General features: G+C 43.3%; 1 protein-coding gene across 25 annotated transcripts in view; it reads right to left on the bottom strand.

Annotated features, from left to right (window-relative positions):
- The window catches only part of LOC126101588 (mucin-3A-like), a 400,051-nt gene that overhangs the window by 283,420 nt on the left and 96,661 nt on the right, over positions 1-19,970 (bottom strand). For all 25 annotated transcript variants that reach the window (XM_049912245.1, XM_049912250.1, XM_049912247.1 and 22 more), the window contains exon 3: positions 17,447-17,503. In XM_049912245.1, coding sequence (XP_049768202.1) covers positions 17,447-17,503 — 57 coding nt within the window. The remainder of the gene's footprint in view (positions 1-17,446; positions 17,504-19,970) is intronic.

Raw genomic sequence — 19,970 nt, 5'->3', positions numbered from 1 at the left:
AGTTTATGAGCACAAAGAAACTCTCATCTCTGAACACAAAGTATGGCACGATTTACAAAACAGCAAACTTCAAATACCTCGGTGAAACACTACAAATGAGTGGACATAACAGAGACTCAAATGAAGAAAGAAAGACTAAACTGGACAAGGCATACAAAGTAGTGTGGAATCATTACAACAAGAAGTCTATCTCACAAAAAGCCAAATTACGCCATTACGACACGGTGGTGCTCCCCGAGGCACTATATGCAGCAGAGACCACACTAATCCGAGGGCATACACGTATCAGACAATTAGAAAAAGTAGAACGGAAAATACTTAGGAAAATATTTGGCGCAACTAACAACAATGGAATATGGATCAAGAAACCTACAGAGGAACTGTACAAACATACGGAGACAATCACAGAAAAGATTAGAAAACGCAGACTACAATTCTATGGACACCTATACAGAATGCCATCACACAGGCTGACCAAACAGATCTTTGACTGGGTAACCACTAGAAACAACAAATGGGTGGCAGAGGTAGAAAACGACCTGAACCAGCTCAACATAACAGCAGACACAATAAACGACAGAATAAAGTTCAGAAACATCATTAAGAAAAGTAAACTACATGAGATACAATGCGACAAACGAACAGGCATAAAATGGACCGAAGAACGAAAGCAAGATCACAGCCAGAAGATGAAAGAAATATGGGCAACCAAAAAGGCAATCAAGATGAAGCCGAAGACACGAAGCCGACAAGAAGCATGGACAGAGGACCGGAAACAGAAACACAGCGAGCGAATGAGGGAAGTTTGGGCAGCAAGGAAGGCAGCAAAAGGAACTGGCCATGTAGTTTAGTCCAAATGCGCTCTTTAAGGGCAAAACACCAATAATAATAATAATAATATATATATATATATACAGGGTGTTTCAAAAATGACCAGTATATTTGAAACGGCAATAAAAACTAAACGAGCAGCGATAGAAATACACCGTTTGTTGCAATATGCTTGGGACAACAGTACATTTTCAGGCGGACAAACTTTCGAAATTACAGTAGTTACAATTTTCAACAACAGATGGCGCTGCAAGAGATGTGAAAGCTATAGAAGACAACGCAGTCTGTGGGTGCGCCATTCTGTACGTCGTCTTTCTGCTGTAAGCGTGTGCTGTTCACAACGTGCAAGTGTGCTGTAGACAACATGGTTTATTCCTTAGAACAGAGGATTTTTCTGGTGTTGGAATTCCACCGCCTAGAACACAGTGTTGTTGCAACAAGACGAAGTTTTCAACGGAGGTTTAATGTAACCAAAGGACCGAAAAGCGATACAATAAAGGATCTGTTTGGAAAATTTCAACGGACTGGGAACGTGACGGATGAACGTGCCGGAAAGGTAGGGCGACCGCGTACGGCAACCACAGAGGGCAACGCGCAGCTAGTGCAGCAGATGATCCGACAGCGGCCTCGGGTTTCCGTTCGCCGTGTTGCAGCTGTGGTCCAAATGACGCCAACGTCCACGTATCGTCTCGTGCGCCAGAGTTTACACCTCTATCCGTACAAAATTCAAACGCGACAACCCCTCAGCGCCGCTACCATTGCTGCACGAGAGACATTCGCTAACGATATAGTGCACAGGATTGATGACGGCGATATGCATGTGGGCAGCATTTGGTTTACTGACGAAGCTTATTTTTACCTGGACGACTTCATCAATAAACAGAACTGGCGCATATGGGGAACCGAAAAGCCCCATGTTGCAGTCCCATCGTCCCTGCATCCTCAAAAAGTACTGGTCCGGGCCGCCATTTCTTCCAAAGGAATCATTGGCCCATTTTTCAGATCCGAAACGATTACTGCATCACGCTATCTGGACATTCTTCGTGAATTTGTGGCGGTACAAACTGCCTTAGACGCCACTGCGAACACCTCGTGGTTTATGCAAGATGGTGCCCGGCCACATCGCACGGCCGACGTCTTTAATTTCCTGAATGAATATTTCTATGATCGTGTGATTGCTTTGGGCTATCCGAAACATACAGGAGGCGGCGTGGATTGGCCTCCCTATTCGCCAGACATGAACCCCTGTGACTTCTTTCTGTGGGGACACTTGAAAGACCAGGTGTACAGCCAGAATCCAGAAACAATTGAACAGCTGAAGCAGTACATCTCATCTGCATGTGAAGCCATTCCGCCAGACACGTTGTCGAAGGTTTCGGGTAATTTCATTCAGAGACTGCGCCATATTATTGCTACGCATGGTGGATATGTGGAAAATATCGTACTATAGAGTTTCCCAGACCGCAGCGCCATCTGTTGTTGAAAATTGTAACTACTGTAATTTCGAAAGTTTGTCCGCCTGAAAATGTACTGTTGTCCCAAGCATATTGCAACAAACGGTGTATTTCTATCGCTGCTCGTTTAGTTTTTATTGCCGTTTCAAATATACCGGTCATTTTTGAAACACCCTGTATATATATATATTGCTAGAAACAATTTATTCAACCATACTTCGTTACAGAGACTGTGGTCTAATGCGCACTGTACCATACAGCCACAGTTACAGTACGCATGGTTTCCTCCTAGAGGGTGGTATTGTTCCTCATACACTAGCGCCATCTCCTGCCATAATAGTTCCTAATTTTGTGTCCGATTCATTTCTATTGCTGACTCACATTGTAGTGGATGTGATACAGCGTTGTACACAGTGGTTCTGTATTCGAATCGAGAGCTTGCTGACATTTTTTTTTACTTACGGATAGGCAAATGGCAAGGGACGATAGGCAACTAGGTTGTATCAGGAGACGTATCCCAGCAGGCAACAACCAAGTACTCAATGTTTGCAACAGCGTTTCGCCCTTTGTCTACGACAAGGTCGTTTCAGGAAGCAGGAAATCATGAAGGACACCAGAATTGGAGGAAAATGTGATTAACACTGTATAAGGCGACCGCCGTCTCAGTACCAGGCAGTTGGCCCACCAGTACAGGGTACGCCAGACGACCGTGTGAGACGTTCTCCATGACAATTGTTACTAGCCTTATCACTTACAGCGTGTTCAGGGCTGAATAGCAACAGACTTTCCACATCTGACACAGTTTTGTCACTGGTTTCTTCAGCAGGCAACCACGATTCCATGATTTTTGTCACCCGTCCTATTCACAGATGAGGTCCACCTTATATATACAGGGTGTTACAAAAAGGTACGGCCAAACTTTCAGGAATCATTCCTCACACACAAATAAAGAAAAGATGTTATGTGGACATGTTTCCGGAAACGCTTAATTTCCATGTTAGAGCTTATTTTAGTTTTGTCAGTATGTACTGTACTTCCTCGATTCACCGCCATGATTTCATACGGGATACTCCACCTGTGCTGCTAGAACATGTGCCTTTACAAGTACGACGCAACATGTGGTTCATGCACGATGGAGCTCCTGCACATTTCAGTCGAAGTGTTCGTACGCTTCTCAACAACGGATTCGGTGACCGATGGATTGGTAGAGGAGGACCAATTCCGTGGCCTCCACGCTCTCCTGACGTCAACACTCTTGACTTTCATTTATGGGGGCATTTGAAAGCTCTTGTCTACGCAACCCCGGTACCAAATGTAGAGACTATTCGTGCTCGTATTGTGGACGGCTGTGATACAATACGCCATTCTCCACGGCTGCATCAGCGCATCAGGGATTCCATGCGACGGACGGTGGATGCATGTATCCTCGCTAACAGAGGACATTTTGAACATTTCCTGTAACAAAGTGTTTGAAGTCACGCTGATACGTTCCGTTGCTGTGTGTTTCCATTCCATGATTAATGTGATTTGAAGAGAAGTAATAAAATGAGCTCTAACATGGAAAGTAAGCGTTTCCGGACACATAGCCACATAACATATTTTCTTTCTTTGTGTGTGAGGAATGTTTCCTGAAAGTTTGGCCGTACCTTTTTGTAACACCCTGTGTTATGTCCACCACTGAATAGGCAACGTAAGAGGCGAGTATGAAGTGAAATTATTCCAAATGACATGTTTCGGGATCTGCCAATCACCAGATTTCCTGGTATAACCAATATGACAAACAATTAGTTATACATTTTTTTTAAAAACAGGTAATGTTAACAAGAAAGAGTAAAATCGAACGAAGTGTCAGAACCAGTACATACCATTTCATAGCAAAAATAGCTCTGACAGCTTGTTCCTTACTTATACATTCACGAATCAAAAGGTGCGACATATTTTAAACTTTGACAATGGGAATGTTGGTCATGAGGAGGACTACGAAGAACTGCTACTTTAGTGCGCTCGCACTTGCGTGGGTGTAAGGGCGCGTCTCCTTACAGCACTGCGACCGCGCAGATGCCGATATGCTTACTAAGTATTAAAACAGTAACCAATAACCGCTAAAAGTATGCGCTGTGAAAGGCGGGTACTTTAGCCTCTGCCGAATCACAGCAAAGGGGTAGCAAACTCAAATGTTGGAATGCTATTGCTGGTGACTATCGAAACCTGCTGCGCTGCCAGTAACTCCCTTTCTCTGTTTTTCGCTTACGTGAAATATCTCTGTCTCCTCGATCATGACAACATACGGTAACGGAACCTGCATCTGACGTTTCCACAGGAAAGTGCTGTAGACGTAGGAGCAGGGGGAGGGCCACAAACAAGAAACAAAGGCATAAAATCAGTTAGTTTCTGTCTACAGTGTGTTTCAGCACATCGCTGACCGTCTTTGAGGGATGATCGATCACACAAACACTACAATTTTTTGTCAAGGAACACATACTTTTGGTTCGCCGTTTGTGAGTTATGTGCACGGTCATGATGCGGACCGCTACCAAGAGGACTGCCCCGCAGATCCTAGTGACGACGTTATTTTGTGGTGTTGAACCAGTCCTGTTACTCAACTTGTTTGGCAGTGCTGTGTCTACAGTGACCTGCATCTTACCACTGTTGCATTCAGCTTGTGTTGTTGTAATACTGTTATGTTCGGTGTTGTACATCTTACTACTCCTGAATTGAGATTTTCTTGCCCACTGATTTGATTATGTGTAACAATGAAGCGAGGAGAAATGGAATAGTAGCTCTTGGTAACTGTGAAAATCGGTTTTCTAACGGAAGTCACCCACATTACAGTACCTTGGCTGCAACTCAGTGGTAACCAAAAGAAACAAGGAGTTTGCGTCCTCAGCATGTCGATGGTCGCAGGCGTGGCGTGAGAACACCAGATGGTGAAGGTGAATTGATACGTAGATTTTACAGTGAAACCTCAAGCATCACAGCCCATGCTACGGGAACAGGTCGCGTATCTGTTTGGGGAGTATTGCAGGAGTACAACTTACACGCGTACCATCTTTAAAAGAGTCTTAGGACCAGCAGATTACCACATCCAATGCAGTTTGTGTAGTAGTTTGTGCACCAAAGAGTGAATACTGTTACCTTACACATGTTGTTGTTGTCTTCAGTCCTGAGACTGGTTTGATGCAGCTCTCCATGCTACTCTATCCTGTGCAAGCTTCTTCATCTCCCAGTACCTACTGCAGCCTACATCCTTCTGCATCTGCTTAGTGTATTCATCTCTTGGTCTCCCTCTTCGATTTTTACCCTCCACGCTGCCCTCCAATACTAAATTGGTGATCCCTTGATGCCTCAGAACATGTTCTACCAACCGATCCCTTCTTCTAGTCAAGTTGTGCCACAAACTCCTCTTCTCCCCAATCCTATTCAATACCTCCTCATTAGTTATGTGATCTACCCATTTAATCTTCATCATTCTTCTGTAGCACCACATTTCGAAAGCTTCTATTCTCTTCTTGTCTAAACTATTTATCGTCCACGTTTCACCTTCATACATGGCTACACTCCATACAAATACTTTCAGAAACGACTTCCTGACACTTAAATCTATACTCGATGTTAACAAATTTTTCTTCTTCAGAAATGCTTTCCTTGCCATTGCAGTATACATTTTATATCCTCTCTACTTCCACCATCATCAGTTATTTTGCTCCCCAAATAGCAAAACCCCTTTACTACTTTAAGTGTCTCATTTCCTAATCTAATTCCCTCAGCATCACCCGACTTAATTCGACTACATTCCATTATCCTCGGTTTGCTTTTGTTGTTGTTCATCTTATACCATCTTTTCAAGACACTGTCCATTCCGTTCAACTGCTCTTCCAAGTCCTTTGCTGTCTCTGACAAAATCCCAATGTCATCAGTGAACCTCAAAGTTTTTATTTCTTGTCCATGGATTTTAATACCTACTCCGAACTCTTCTTTTGTTTCCTTTACTGCTTGCTCAATATACAGATTGAATAACATCGGGGATAGGCTACAACCCTGTCTCACTCCCTTACCAGCCACTGCTTCCGTTTCATCCCTCGACTCTTATAACTGCCATCTGGTTTCTGTACAAATTGTAAATAGCCTTTCGCTCCCTGTATTTTACCCCTGCCACCTTCAGAATTTGAAAGAGAGTATTCCAATCAACATTGTCAAAAGCTTTCTCTAAGTCTACAAATGCTAGAAACATAGGTTTGCCTTTCCTTAATCTTTCTTCTAAGATAAGTCGTAGGGTCAGTATTGCCTCACGTGTTCCAACATTTCTACGGAATCCAAACTGATCTTCCCCGAGGTCGGCTTCTATCAGTTTTTCCATTCGTCTGTAAAGAATTCGCTTTAGTATTTTGCAGCCGTGACTTATTAAACTGATAGTTCGGTAATTTTCACATCTGTAAACACCTGCTTTCTTTGGGATTGGAATTATTATATTCTTCTTGAAGTCTGAGGGTATTTCGCCTGTCTCATACGTCTTGCTTACCAGATGGTAGAGTTTTGTCAGGACTGGCTCTCCCAAGGCTGTCAGTAGTTCCAATGGAATGTTATCTACTCCCTGGGTCTTGTTTCGACTCAGGTCTTTCAGTGCTCTGTGAAACTCTTCTCCTATTTGACCTTCACCTACATTTTCTTCCATTTCTAAATTATTGTCCTCAAGAACATCGCCCTTGTATAGACCCTCTATATACTGCTTCCACCTTTCTGCTTTCCCTTCTTTATGTTACTGTCCACAAATCACAGCGTCACAGGTACTGCCCTATGACATGGTGCATTGTCGTGCTGGTACGAACAGTCATCGTCGCCCAATTTTTCCTCTACTATACAGAGTACAGGACTGGCTGTCCCAAGGCTGTCATTAGTTGTAATGGAATGTTGTCTACTCCGGGGACCTTGTTTCGACTCAGGTCTCTGTCAAACTCTTCACGCAGTATCATATCTCCCATTTCATCATCTACATCCTCTTCCATTTCCATAATATTGTCTTCAAGTACATCGCCCTTGTGTAGCCCCTCTATATACTCCTTCGTCTTACACATACACATGTTTTATTTGCAGATGAGGCCTTCTTAACACATGGCTATTTTAACAGCAAGAACAGCCACATCTGGGTCCGTGAGAAACCGCATGCCTTTGCTGTTAGATCGCACCAACAGAAGTTCTCCGTAAACATGTGGGCGCGAACTGGGAATAACCATCTTCTAGGACCTGCAGTGCTGCCACCTAGGTTGGCTGGAGCAGCTTACTGACAGCTGCTGCACACCACACTTCCGAGAACTGTTGGGTAGTCTGTCTCTTACTCTGTGCAGAGCCGCAGCACACTTCAGTGCTGATGTGCGAGCACAGCTAAATGTCGATTTTTAGGAACGCTGCATAGGACAAGGAAGAGCTGATGCGTGGCCAGCACATTCGTCTGACTTGACGCTCCTTGAGTAATTCCTTTCGGAACACGTCAAGAGTATGGTTTACACTGAGGCGATGTAAGTGATGGGGTAGTGATACGCACGTACACAGATGGCGGCGGTATCGCGTATACAGGGTACAAAATGGCTGTGCATAGGCGGAGCTGTCATCTGCGCTAAGGCAATTCATGTGAAAAGGTTTCCGACGTGATTATGGTCGCGCGACGAAAATTAACAGACTTGTAATGCGTAATGGTAATTGCAGACAGGCGCGTGGGTCATTACGTTCTGGAAATCGTTAGGTAGTTCTATATTCCGAGGTCCACAGTATCGAGAGTACGGAGAACACCATATTCCAGACATCACCTCTCACCACGGACAGCGCAGTGGCCGACGGACTTCACTTAAGGACATAGAGCAGCGGCGTTTGTGTACAGCTGTCAGTAGTAATAGGCAACCAAAACTGAAAGAAGTAACCGCAGAAGTCAATGTAGGACGTACGACGAACCTATCCGTCAGGGCAGTGTGTGGCGATGCCGGCCGGGGTGGCCGAGCGGTTCTAGGCGCTACAGTCTAGAACCGCGCCACCGCCACGGTCGCAGGTTCGAATCCTGCCTCGGGCATGGATGTGTGTGATGTTCTTAGGTTAGTTAGGGTTAAGTAGTTCTAAGTTCTAGGGGACTGATAACCTCAGAAGTTAAGTCCCATAGGGCTCTGAACCATTTGATTGAACAGTGCGGCGATATCTGGTGTTTTAATGGACGGCTGGAAAACAAAATTGAAGAAGTGATGGGAGAATACCAGTTTGGCTTCAGGAAAGGAAAACGGACCAGAGGCGCTATTGGAATCATGAGGATATTGTCAGAGACAGTTTTGGCCGTTAACGAAGAAGTTTGCTCTTGTTTTATAGACTGGCAAAAGGCCTTTGAGAGAGTCAATTGGAATATATTGATCAACATCCTTAAGGAAATAGGAATCAACTGGAGAGATCGGAGACTTATAAGGAACTTGTACCTGGGACAAACGGTAAAGGTACTACTGAACTATGGAGAAATGAACAGTGTGGAAATAGGAAGGGCAGTGAGACAAGGATGTTCTCTGTCGCCAAGTCTCTTCAACCTGTATGGAGAAATGCTGGCGAGAGAAGCGCTGAAAGGATGCGCAAACTTCAGAGTAGGAGGACGTCTCACCAACACTATCAAGTATGCAGACGACCTGGTAGTGGTCGCCAAAAATCAGAGACAGCTGCAACACATGATGAACAATTTGGTGGAAACGGGAAGAAAATACGGCATGGAAATCAACATCGAAAAATCAAAAGTGAAGCACATATCAAAACGTGAGAAACACTTGAAGATAACTGTTGACAATCGGGAACTGGAAAATGTGAATCAGTTAAAGTACGTGGGAAGTTTTATCACAAAGGATGCCCACTGCACCAACGAAATCCGAGCAAGAATCACCATGGCCAAAGCTGCTGACCAGCAAGTTGAGTTTGGTATTGAGGAAAAAACTGATAAATTACTACATTTGGAGCATTTCACTGTATGGAGCAGAGAGATGGACCATGAGAAAGAAGGAGAAAAAAATACTTAGAGAGCTTTGAAATGTGGTGCTGGAGGAGAATGGAAAATATCAAGTGGACATATCGCATAAAAAATGACGATGTACTGCGAAGAGTAGAAGAGAAGAGAAGTATTCTGCGTACAATTCTTCAGAGAAAGGCCAACTCGATTGGACATATACTTAGACACGAGGGACTCATACATGATGTCATCGAAGGGAAACTCAGAGGAAACGCAGGACGAGGAAGAATAATAATTCAACATCTGGACGACATGAAAGATGGAAGGAGATACAACAGACTGAAGGAAGAAGCTGAAGACAGGGAACAGTGGAACCAGAAATTCTCCGCCACTAGGCAGAATACTACATAACAATAATAACGGAATATGGCAGCAGACGACCGATGCGAGCGCCTTTGCCAGCAGCACGGCAGCCCCTGTAGCACCTCTCCTGGGCTCGAGATCATACCGGCTGGACTGTAGACGACTGGGAATGGTAGTCTGGTCACATGAATCCCAGTTTCAGTTGGTAAGAGCTGATGGTAGGGTTCGAGAGTCGTACAGATCACACGAAGCCGTGAATCCAAGTTGTCAACAGGGCCATGTGCAACCTGATGTTGGCTCCATAATGGCATGGCCTGTGTTTACATGGAACGGGCTGGGTCCTCTGGTCCAAGTATGTACCGATCATTGACTGGACATGGTTGTTGTTCGGATACTTGGAGACCATCCACGTTACGTTCCAAGGCAAGGATCGAATTTTTATGGATGGCAATGCGCAATGACACCGGGCCACATTTGTTCGCGACTGGTTTTAAGAACATTCTATAGAGTTCGAGTGAGTGATTTGGCCACCCACATCTCCCGACATGAATCCCATCGGACATTTATGGGACACAATCGAGAGTGACGTTCGTGCACAAAATCCAGGCACTGGAAACACTTTCGCAGTTATGGACGGCTATGGACGCAGCATGAATAACCGATGAAAAGATAACTTTCCAAGACGGGGCGTGGAATGTCAGAAGCCTGAACGTGGTAGAGAAGGTAGGAAACTTGAAAAGGGAAACGGAAAGGTTCAATCTAGACATTGCAGGGGGTCAGTGAAGTGAAATGGAAAGATGACGAGGATTTCTGGTCAGAGGAGTATAGGGTAATATCAACAGCAACGGAAAACGGTAAAACGGGAGTAGTATTCGTTATGAGTAGGAAGGTAGGGCAGAGAGTGTGTTACTGTGAACGGTTATCATCAGAACCGACAGCAAACAAACACCGACAACGATAGTTCAGGTATACATGCCGACGTCGGAAGCTGAAGATGAAGAGATAGAGAAAGTATATGAGGATATTGAAAGGATGATACAGTATGTAAAGGGAGACGAAAACATTATAGTCGTGGGGGACTGGAATGCTCTTCTTGGGGAAAGAGTAGAAGAAAAGGTTACAGGAGAATATGGGCTTGGGACAAGAAATGAGGGAGGAGAAAGGCTGATTGAGTTCTGCAATGCATTTCAGCTAGTAACAGCGAATACTCTGTTCAAGGATCACAAGAGGATGAGGTATACTTGGAAAAGGCCTTGTGATAGGGGAAGATTTCAGTTATGTTACATCATAGACAGACATTCCGAAATCAGATAGCGGATTGTAAGGCGTATCTACAGGGTGTTTAAAAAATGAGCGGTATATTTGAAACGGCAATAAAAACTAAACGAGCAGCGATAGAAATACACCGTTTGTTGCAATATGCTTGGGACAACAGTACATTTTCAGGCGGACAAACTTTCGAAATTACAGTTGTTACAATTTTCAACAACAGATGGCGCTGCAAGTGATGTGAAAGATATAGAAGACAACGCAGTCTGTGGGTGCGCCATTCTGTACGTCGTCTTTCTGCTGTAAGCGTGTGCTGTTCACAACGTGCAAGTGTGCTGTAGACAACATGGTTTATTCCTTAGAACAGAGGATTTTTCTGGTGTTGGAATTCCACCGCCTAGAACACAGTGTTGTTGCAGAAAGACGAAGTTTTCAACAGAGGTTTAATGTAACCAAAGGACCGAAAAGCGATACAATAAAGGATCTGTTTGAAAAATTTCAACAGACTGAGAACGTGACGGATGAACGTGCTGGAAAGGTAGGGCCGCCACGTACGGCAACCACAGAGGGCAACGCGCAGCTAGTGCAGCAGGTGATCCGACAGCGGCCTCGGGTTTCCGTTCGCCGTGTTGCAGCTGTGGTCCAAATGACGCCAACGTCCACGTATCGTCTCGTGCGCCAGAGTTTACACCTCTATCCATACAAAATTCAAACGCAGCAACCCCTCAGCGCCGCTACCATTGCTGCACGAGAGACATTCGCTAACGATATAGTGCACAGGATTGATGACGGCGATATGCATGTGGGCAGCATTTGGTTTACTGACGAAGCTTATTTTTACCTGGACAGCTTCGTCAATAAACAGAACTGGCGCATATGGGGAACCGAAAAGCCCCATGTTGCAGTCGCATCGTCCCTGCATCCTCAAAAAGTGCTGGTCTGGGCCGCCATTTCTTCCAAAGGAATCATTGGCCCATTTTTCAGATCCGAAACGATTACTGCATCACGCTATCTGGACATTCTTCGTGAATTTGTGGCGGTACAAACTGCCTTAGACGACATTGCGAACACCTCGTGGTTTATGCAAGATGGTGCCCGGCCACATCGCACGGCCGACGTCTTTAATTTCCTGAATGAATATTTCGATGATCGTGTGATTGCTTTGGGCTATCCGAAACATACAGGAGGCGGCGTGGATTGGCCTCCCTATTCGCCAGACATGAACCCCTGTGACTTCTTTCTGTGGGGACACTTGAAAGACCAGGTGTACAGCCAGAATCCAGAAACAATTGAACAGCTGAAGCAGTACATCTCATCTGCATGTGAAGCCATTCCGCCAGACACGTTGTCAAAGGTTTCGGGTAATTTCATTCAGAGACTACGCCATATTATTGCTACGCATGGTGGATATGTGGAAAATATCGTACTATAGAGTTTCCCAGACCGCAGCGCCATCTGTTGTTGAAAATTGTAACTACTGTAATTTCGAAAGTTTGTCTGCCTGAAAATGTACTGTTGTCCCAAGCATATTGCAACAAACGGTGTATTTCTATCGCTGCTCGTTTAGTTTGTATTGCCGTTTCAAATATACCGGTCATTTTTGAAACACCCTGTATTTCAAATGTAGAAACAAGTCTACAAGTTTCGTTTATCTCGCACAGTTTATTCTTGTTGGTGAGGATTATTTTCGTTGGTGTAGTTTCCTTTCGTGTTCAGTTGTCAGTGATAACGCTGCGTTCGGTCTTAGTGGAAATGGGAACCACCAGAACGTAAGAATGTGAGCAACACTGAAATCACATACTATAGTCGAGCACGAGGGAGACTCGCCAAATATTCATCCGTTTTGTACCGTTTCCCGGAAACAGATTAATGACTCATACTTTTTTTGCGGAAAAGACGGTAACAGGAATCTCGCACCTCAGTACATGGGCGGTGTAGCTGTTTTTTTTTTTTTCAAATTGCGAGGGCATGTCGAAAATATCATTTTTCAACAGATCCGAGCACTACCGTATTGACACCTGAATGTAACAGCAGTTCTTAGTAGTGAGTTGCCCCAGTGATGGATCGGGTGTAAACTGGATATGGATCTCGCATTGGACCATTCGTCTCCAAAATCGTCTGCTCTCACGGTATGTAAAGTTTTTCTTTGTGGGGCTTCGTGAAACACTCCATCTGTGGCCTCACCTACCAATAGCTTTGGGTGAACCGCGGTAGTGCATGGCAACAGTTGCAAATGGAGTAACTGCAGACTTTCGAAAAGTGTGGGATGACACTGTGAGTATCGTCTGAATGTCTGTGGACCACCCGGCTGAGGGGCGCACTGAACATTTGTGAAAGGTTAGTGAAAACGTTGACCCTAAACGCATTTTTAAAAAGCGTCCCAAGTTTGTATGTGCACGCACATGAAACACACAACCATTTAAAATGTGATGCCTCTTTTAAAAATAAATAGTTCGTGGTGCTATGTTTAACGTAAAATTTACCTGAGGCGTCTGTTTTCATTAACGTAGAAGTGGGCCGGCCACGGTGAGCCAAATTTCACGCGGGCCACTGCTCCACCTGTCTCCGCTTCGGTCGCTCCTTTCCGAAGTACTCGATACGGCGCGACACGTCGCTTAGTGCTGCGGTGTGTTTCAGTCGGCAGCGCTCACTCCCAGTTCGACAGACTCGTGGTGTCGGTGCGGCTTACCCTTTGCTATTTTGTTCACGGTATGAGGGACTTCCACAGCTCCACTGGATGCTTGCATAAAAAGAGGCAGTCTAGCGATTTATGCTCACAAGCCTTTAAAAACCAATGGGAATGACAGAAGAGAGAGATGAGAATTCTCAGTACCTATGGCGCAGGCGCATTAGTGCCGGGTACCACAAATTTGCTATGAAACTATATTACAATACCGTGCAGAAACGAAGAATTTGTTGACAACGAAAGGGCGTAAAATTTCAACGCTCGACACAGCAGGATTCATTGTTCAGCACGTGAAGAAGCACTTTGCGCTAAATCAGCAGGCATGTAGCAAGTGAACGAGTTAGTTGTGCGAATAGTAAAATTTCTGAAGTTAGACGCATTATTACTCTGTCAGTTGCAACAGTTTTCGATGGAAATGAACGAAGAGTGTGGAGACTTTGTGCATTACTGCAATGTACGTTGGTTAAGTCAAGCGGCATGCCTCGAACGGAGATTTTTCGATTTAAAACTCATCATTGTTGAATTTATGGAGGAAAAAGGAGTGCGGAAATGGAAGTTAGACCATCCGGAATTAATTGAAGATCTCGCATTTTAAGTGGACTTAACTGCACACCGCCTACAGTAAGACATTACATGGTGAGAAACAATTTCTTTCTGATTTGATGGGGATAAATTTAAAAGGAAAGTATCATTATAGAATGGACTAATTCTGACAAAGCAGTGCATAATAAACTTAGTTTCGGTACGAGAATAGATGGCTACCTATTTTGTTTCGTCTCCTTGATTAAACCAAGTCAGGTCAAATCAATACACACATCAGATGTTCCCGTATCCAATATGACGCACTATTACTTGCAATGAACGACACTGATTTTGTCGTTAATGCCAGTTATAACACCACAACTCTGTGATTGATCATACATTATCTACGTATTTTGTGAAGTTTGTTTTATTAGTTGTGGTGAATATTATTCTTGTAAATATGTTGTCAAGTTACAAACTTTATTTGTTATTTAAGAAGGAGAATGCGCATGGAATGGTAACATTTTGTAAGTAGACACGCTGGCCCAGTCATGGAAAAGCTATTGTCAAAGAGTATAATAAATTGTAAATTTGGCGAGCGCGCCAAAATAGTAGCACTTCGAAGTCGCGAAGAGACTGTTTTGGTTGTTTGTGTATATTCGCCGGTCTGACTATGCAAAAGTGTTGAGATAAAAAAAAAGTCTGTTTCCGAAGTGCGGAACAGTGAAAACTGAAATGGTTGTTTTTTGTTTTGGCGGATGTTTAATATGACAAGCTATGTGTATGGAACGTGTTGGGCACAGTATAAATGCAGCAAGAGTAATTCAAACAACATCAAGAGTACTGTGGGCCCATGTTATTGGCTATGGTACGGCAAGAAGATCAGTATGTGCCCTACTTTACCGCTAAATGAAGCCGCTCGACAAACCAACGGCATCATAAAGTGAAGTAAGATCTAGACTTTTTTATAACCAGAAGTGTAATAGACTGACCAGCGTAGTTGGAATTTTATTGCTTGAATAACATTGTTGTAGTGCATATTATCACGTAAATAATTTTCCTAAGTCGTTAACCAAGAAGTATCCATCCTATCCCTTTGTACGAACCGAGATAATCAGAAAATGTACTGAAAATGTACATTAATTTATCAGATTTTCAAAACTTAATTTTTCCAACTTTTGGACAATTACATAATAATGAAATCTTTGGCTGTAGTATGAAAAATGTCAGAAATAGAATGATGGAAAAGCCAGTATTAATTCATTTGATAAAAATAAAGTATCTTTCGTAATAAAAGCATCGTATTAAAACTTTACGTAATATGGGCGCTGAATTTCACTGTCAAAGCACAGTTTCTAATTTATTGCTTGTGGCATAATTTATAACTTTTATTACAAAGAAATACCAGAGTAACTGCTAGGTAAAGGCAGTCCTTACCAATAAGTAAATTCAAACAATCTTTCTGTTTGCTACAATTACGACAGACAGTATTATGGTGAGTAACGCAACAAAAAGAATCTGTTGACAGCCCGTAAACAGTCTTACTTTAACTTATCTTTGAAAATTAATATAATATGTTGTATGTGTTTGCTATTTGATTATTATCTGACTACTGTGACATGTGTGGTGTGAAATACTTGAAAGTGTGCGTTAGGTACTGTTCCTACGTCATGACGCCAATAATTATTGTTACGTAAGATTGCTTACGAGTATTAAGTTCAGTTTCAATTTAATTATCCTTGTTCCGATGAGGAACTATTTTTCCAAATTTTCCACTAACTACTGTTAATTAAAAATTAGTTTACATAATAAAAATATGTAAAGTTAATCGCACTTCGTTTCTAATCGTCAAGTACTGAGCAGTGGCGATACGGTTATAACTCCGTCTACTTCTCTCGGTTTTGCATTATTATTCCGAGCAGATGCCTTTCCCCCCATAGATTAGGGACTTCAGATACACGATCATATAGAAAAGCCTAATTAGCCGGAGAGGTAGGAGGATTACACATCGTTGCGAAGGAGCTTCTCCTTACCAGAATGGCCAGGGCGTCTCCCTCAGAGATGGAAAAACACCCGAAGAAAAACCTCTGACACACACCTGAAGTTATTTACTGTACCAAGAGAGGCAGGACTACAAGGGGTCGTCGGAGACACTATAAAAATACTGGAAAACGATTAAGACGACAGCTCGCGATATGAAGGCAAGCCGGGTACAGTTTAGAGTGAGATCATTTCATACTGTCGCATCTCCGTTGACTCCGTTTCATTTCCGTGAATTTAATTCAGCTGAAAAACAATAAACGCACGTTTTTAAACAATATCAACAGCAAATTTTCAACGTACACGTCGTAGGGGCATAGTTGTCGATACCCTTAATATGTATCGAATCTTACCCTCACCCATCTCTGCTGGACCGTCAAGAGACGAGAAGAGCTTTCGGCGCCTGTAAAAAAGGCGCGTAGACCGTCAGTCTGAAAGGTCGGCCCATGAGGAGAACAGACACGTGTCGGAGCGCGGCACGTCGTTGCCGAGATTAGGAGCGCAAAAAATTTATTCCAAAACATTAGAGAAGGTAAACTTCTTTGCCAAGATCGCTACAGTAAACTTTATTGCCGATGACCGGTTTCGATAAGCACTGTTACCATCGTCAGCGTGACTATTGTGCAAAACAGTTGTAGTATACAGCGTCGGGTGCAATATGAAGCAAGAAAACACGAATTCTGCCTCATAATTGGCAGGTACGTAACAGACTAGAAGACTGATGGATCTTAATGTCAAAATTAAAACAACTACATGCACAGTATTCACCACGTAGATCTGTCTTAATGTCTCTCACGAAAGTGTACATCATTGCAGCAGTTAATGCTGAGCAATGCGAATCAATACATTTTTAATTACAGTGACCGAACGGAATTTAAGAGAGCAATGGGTAATTCGAGTGAAAATTGTAAATGGTGTGTGTCGTCAAATTAACTGACTGGACTTGAGATCGATGTAGGATCTTTTTTCGTAAACCGAAGATACCATTAACTCAAAGTTATTCGTAAAGTGTTTAATTTCAAAATCCCGTATTCAGCATAGGGTTTTAGCTGAGTTAGTTATATTGCAGAATGGATGTAGCATACTGAGAGAAAACGCGTCATATAGGCACGTGATTATGGAAGTTATTACAGTGATAGGTGTGCTGCGACAGTAAGTTGTGCGGAAATTATAACAACAAATAGTCTGATTCCCTGAAAATACAGCAGCTCAAGCAAATGAACATTTTATATGAAGAAAAAATAACAACCAGAAACGACCAGACAATTTATAATACCTAGCATGTAGTAAAAACATATAAGATACATCTTAAATACTTACAAAACCAGCCGTATTGGTATCGCTGCAAGTTAACGTGATGCGGATGTCGATTATGGACTGAAACAGAACATTCACATACCGGATTTAATTTCTTTACTCGTTTTATCCGTACACATGGGACGAGTGTGGCACCATAGCACATGCCTGAAAATTATAAGGACAACGCCCTGAGACATAACGTTTTCAGAAGAATAAGAAGAGAGAGTTACCATTCAAAGACTGGAAGCTAATGATGTAATTGATGCTCGTGCAGCTGATACAGGGGGTGGACGAAAACGTGGAAACACCAAAAACACAATACGTTACCATACCTAATGCGGTGTATGAAACACGCTGGCATTCTGAACAACCTGCAGTCGGCTCGGAATGAATAATACATGTGTCAAGTTGAGGTATCGATGATGGAAGTGAATAGCAATCACGCACATTTCTCTCCAAACTATACAAGAAAGCCGCAATAATGTTGAGATCATGTGACCGCGGTGACAGGGCGGGTTGCGACAAGTCACTGTTGTGCTCGCAAAACCAGTCCTGGGCGACGTGACCTGTGTGAACAGGGCCCTGTCGTATCGGAGCGCGGCGTCACCAGGGAGGGGAGGGGGGGGGGGGGGCTGGGACACAACGTCCTACCACGGGACGGGCCTACATCTGATCAGCCAAAATCCTTACAGAATCCTTGGCAGTAATGCAAACTTGGATCCATGGATTACCGCGATACTGCTACACAAATTGTCACCGAACCCCCGCTATGTTTTGCTCTTGGGACACAAACTCGATCAGAAGTGGGAAAAGGTTGAAGCAAGACTCACCCAACGAAAGGAATTTCTTGCTTTTCTCCGTAGTCCAGGTTCTCTGACTACGACACACGTTTTTCTGTTACGAGAATTTGCATCACTTATGAGTGGTTTTAGAGTTTCTGTTCGATCTGTAGTTCCCTATTTCTGAAACTCCCTTCGAGTTGGTTTGGTGTGACAGGGTTCAAGAGAGCGGCATCCAGTTCTGCAGTAACTTTTGCAACTATTGTCCTCTTATTTTGCGTCACAATCCGCTTAAATGCCCATCTGTCACGATCACTCCACATACACCTTCCGCTTTCCCTGTGTTGTTGTTGTTGTTGTGGTCTTCAGTCCTGAGACTGGTTTGATGCAGCTCTCCATGCTACTCTATCCTGTGCAAGCTTCTTCATCTCCCAGTACCTACTGCAACCTACATCTTTCTGAATCTGCTTAGTGTATTCATCTCTTGGTCTCCCCCTACGATTTTTACCCTCCAAGCTGCCCTCCAATACTAAATTGGTGACCCCTTGATGCCTCAGAACATGTCCTACCAACCGATCCCTTCTTCTGGTCAAGTTGTGCCACAAACTTCTCTTCTCCCCAATCCTATTCAATACTTCCTCATTAGTTATGTGATCTACCCATCTAATCTTCAGCATTCTTCTGTAGCACCACATTTCGAAAGCTTCTATTCTCTTCTTGTCCAAACTATTTACCGTCCATGTTTCGCTTCCATACATGGCTACACTCCATACAAATACTTTCAGAAATGACTTCCTGACACTTAAATCTATACTCTATGTTAACAAATTTCTCTTCTTCAGAAACGCTTTCCTTGCCATTGCCAGTCTACATTTTATATCCTCTCTACTTCGACCATCATCAGTTATTTTGCTCCCCAAATAGCAAAACTCCTTTACTACTTTAAGTGCCTCATTTCCTAATCTAATTCCCTCAGCATCACCCGACTTAATTCGACTACATTCCATTATCCTCGTTTTGCTTTTGTTGATGTTCATCTTATATCCTCCTTTTAAGACACTGTCCATTCCGTTCAACTGCTCTTCCAGGTCCTTTGCTGTCTCTGACAGAATTACAATGTCATCGGCGAACCTCAACGTTTTTATTTCTTCTCCATGGATTTTAATACCTACTCCGAATTTTTCTTTTGTTTCCTTTACTGCTTGCTCAATATACAGATTGAATAGCATCGGGGATAGGGTACAACCCTGTCTCACTCCCTTCCCAACCACTGCTTCCGTTTCATCCCTCGACTCTTATAACTGCCATCTGGTTTCTGTACAAATTGTAAATAGCCTTTCGCTCCCTGTGTTTTACCCTTGCCACCTTCAGAATTTGAAAGAGAGTATTCCAATCAACATTGTCAAAAGCTTCTTCTAAGTCTACAAATGCTAGGAACGTAGATTTGCTTTTCCTTAATCTTTCTTCTAAGATAAGTCGTAGGGTCAGTATTGCCTCACGTGTTCCAGTATTTCTACGGAATCCAAACTGATCTTCCCCGAGGTCGGCTTCTACTAGTTTTTCCATTCGTCTGTAAAGAATTCGTGTTAGTATTTTGCAGCTGTGGCTTATTAAACTGATTGTTCTGTAATTTTCACATCTGTCCACACCTGCTTTCTTTGGGATTGGAATTATTATATTCTTCTTGAAGTCTGAGGGTATTTCGCCAGTTTCATACATCTTGCTCACCAGATGGTAGAGTTTTGTCAGGACTGGCTCTCCCAAGG

Source organism: Schistocerca cancellata, chromosome 9 (genome assembly GCF_023864275.1).
Source record: "Schistocerca cancellata isolate TAMUIC-IGC-003103 chromosome 9, iqSchCanc2.1, whole genome shotgun sequence".
NCBI classification, from domain to species: domain Eukaryota; kingdom Metazoa; phylum Arthropoda; class Insecta; order Orthoptera; family Acrididae; genus Schistocerca; species Schistocerca cancellata.
The sequence above is the reverse complement of the archived record's forward strand: the minus strand, read 5'-3'. Positions and strand labels throughout refer to the sequence as shown.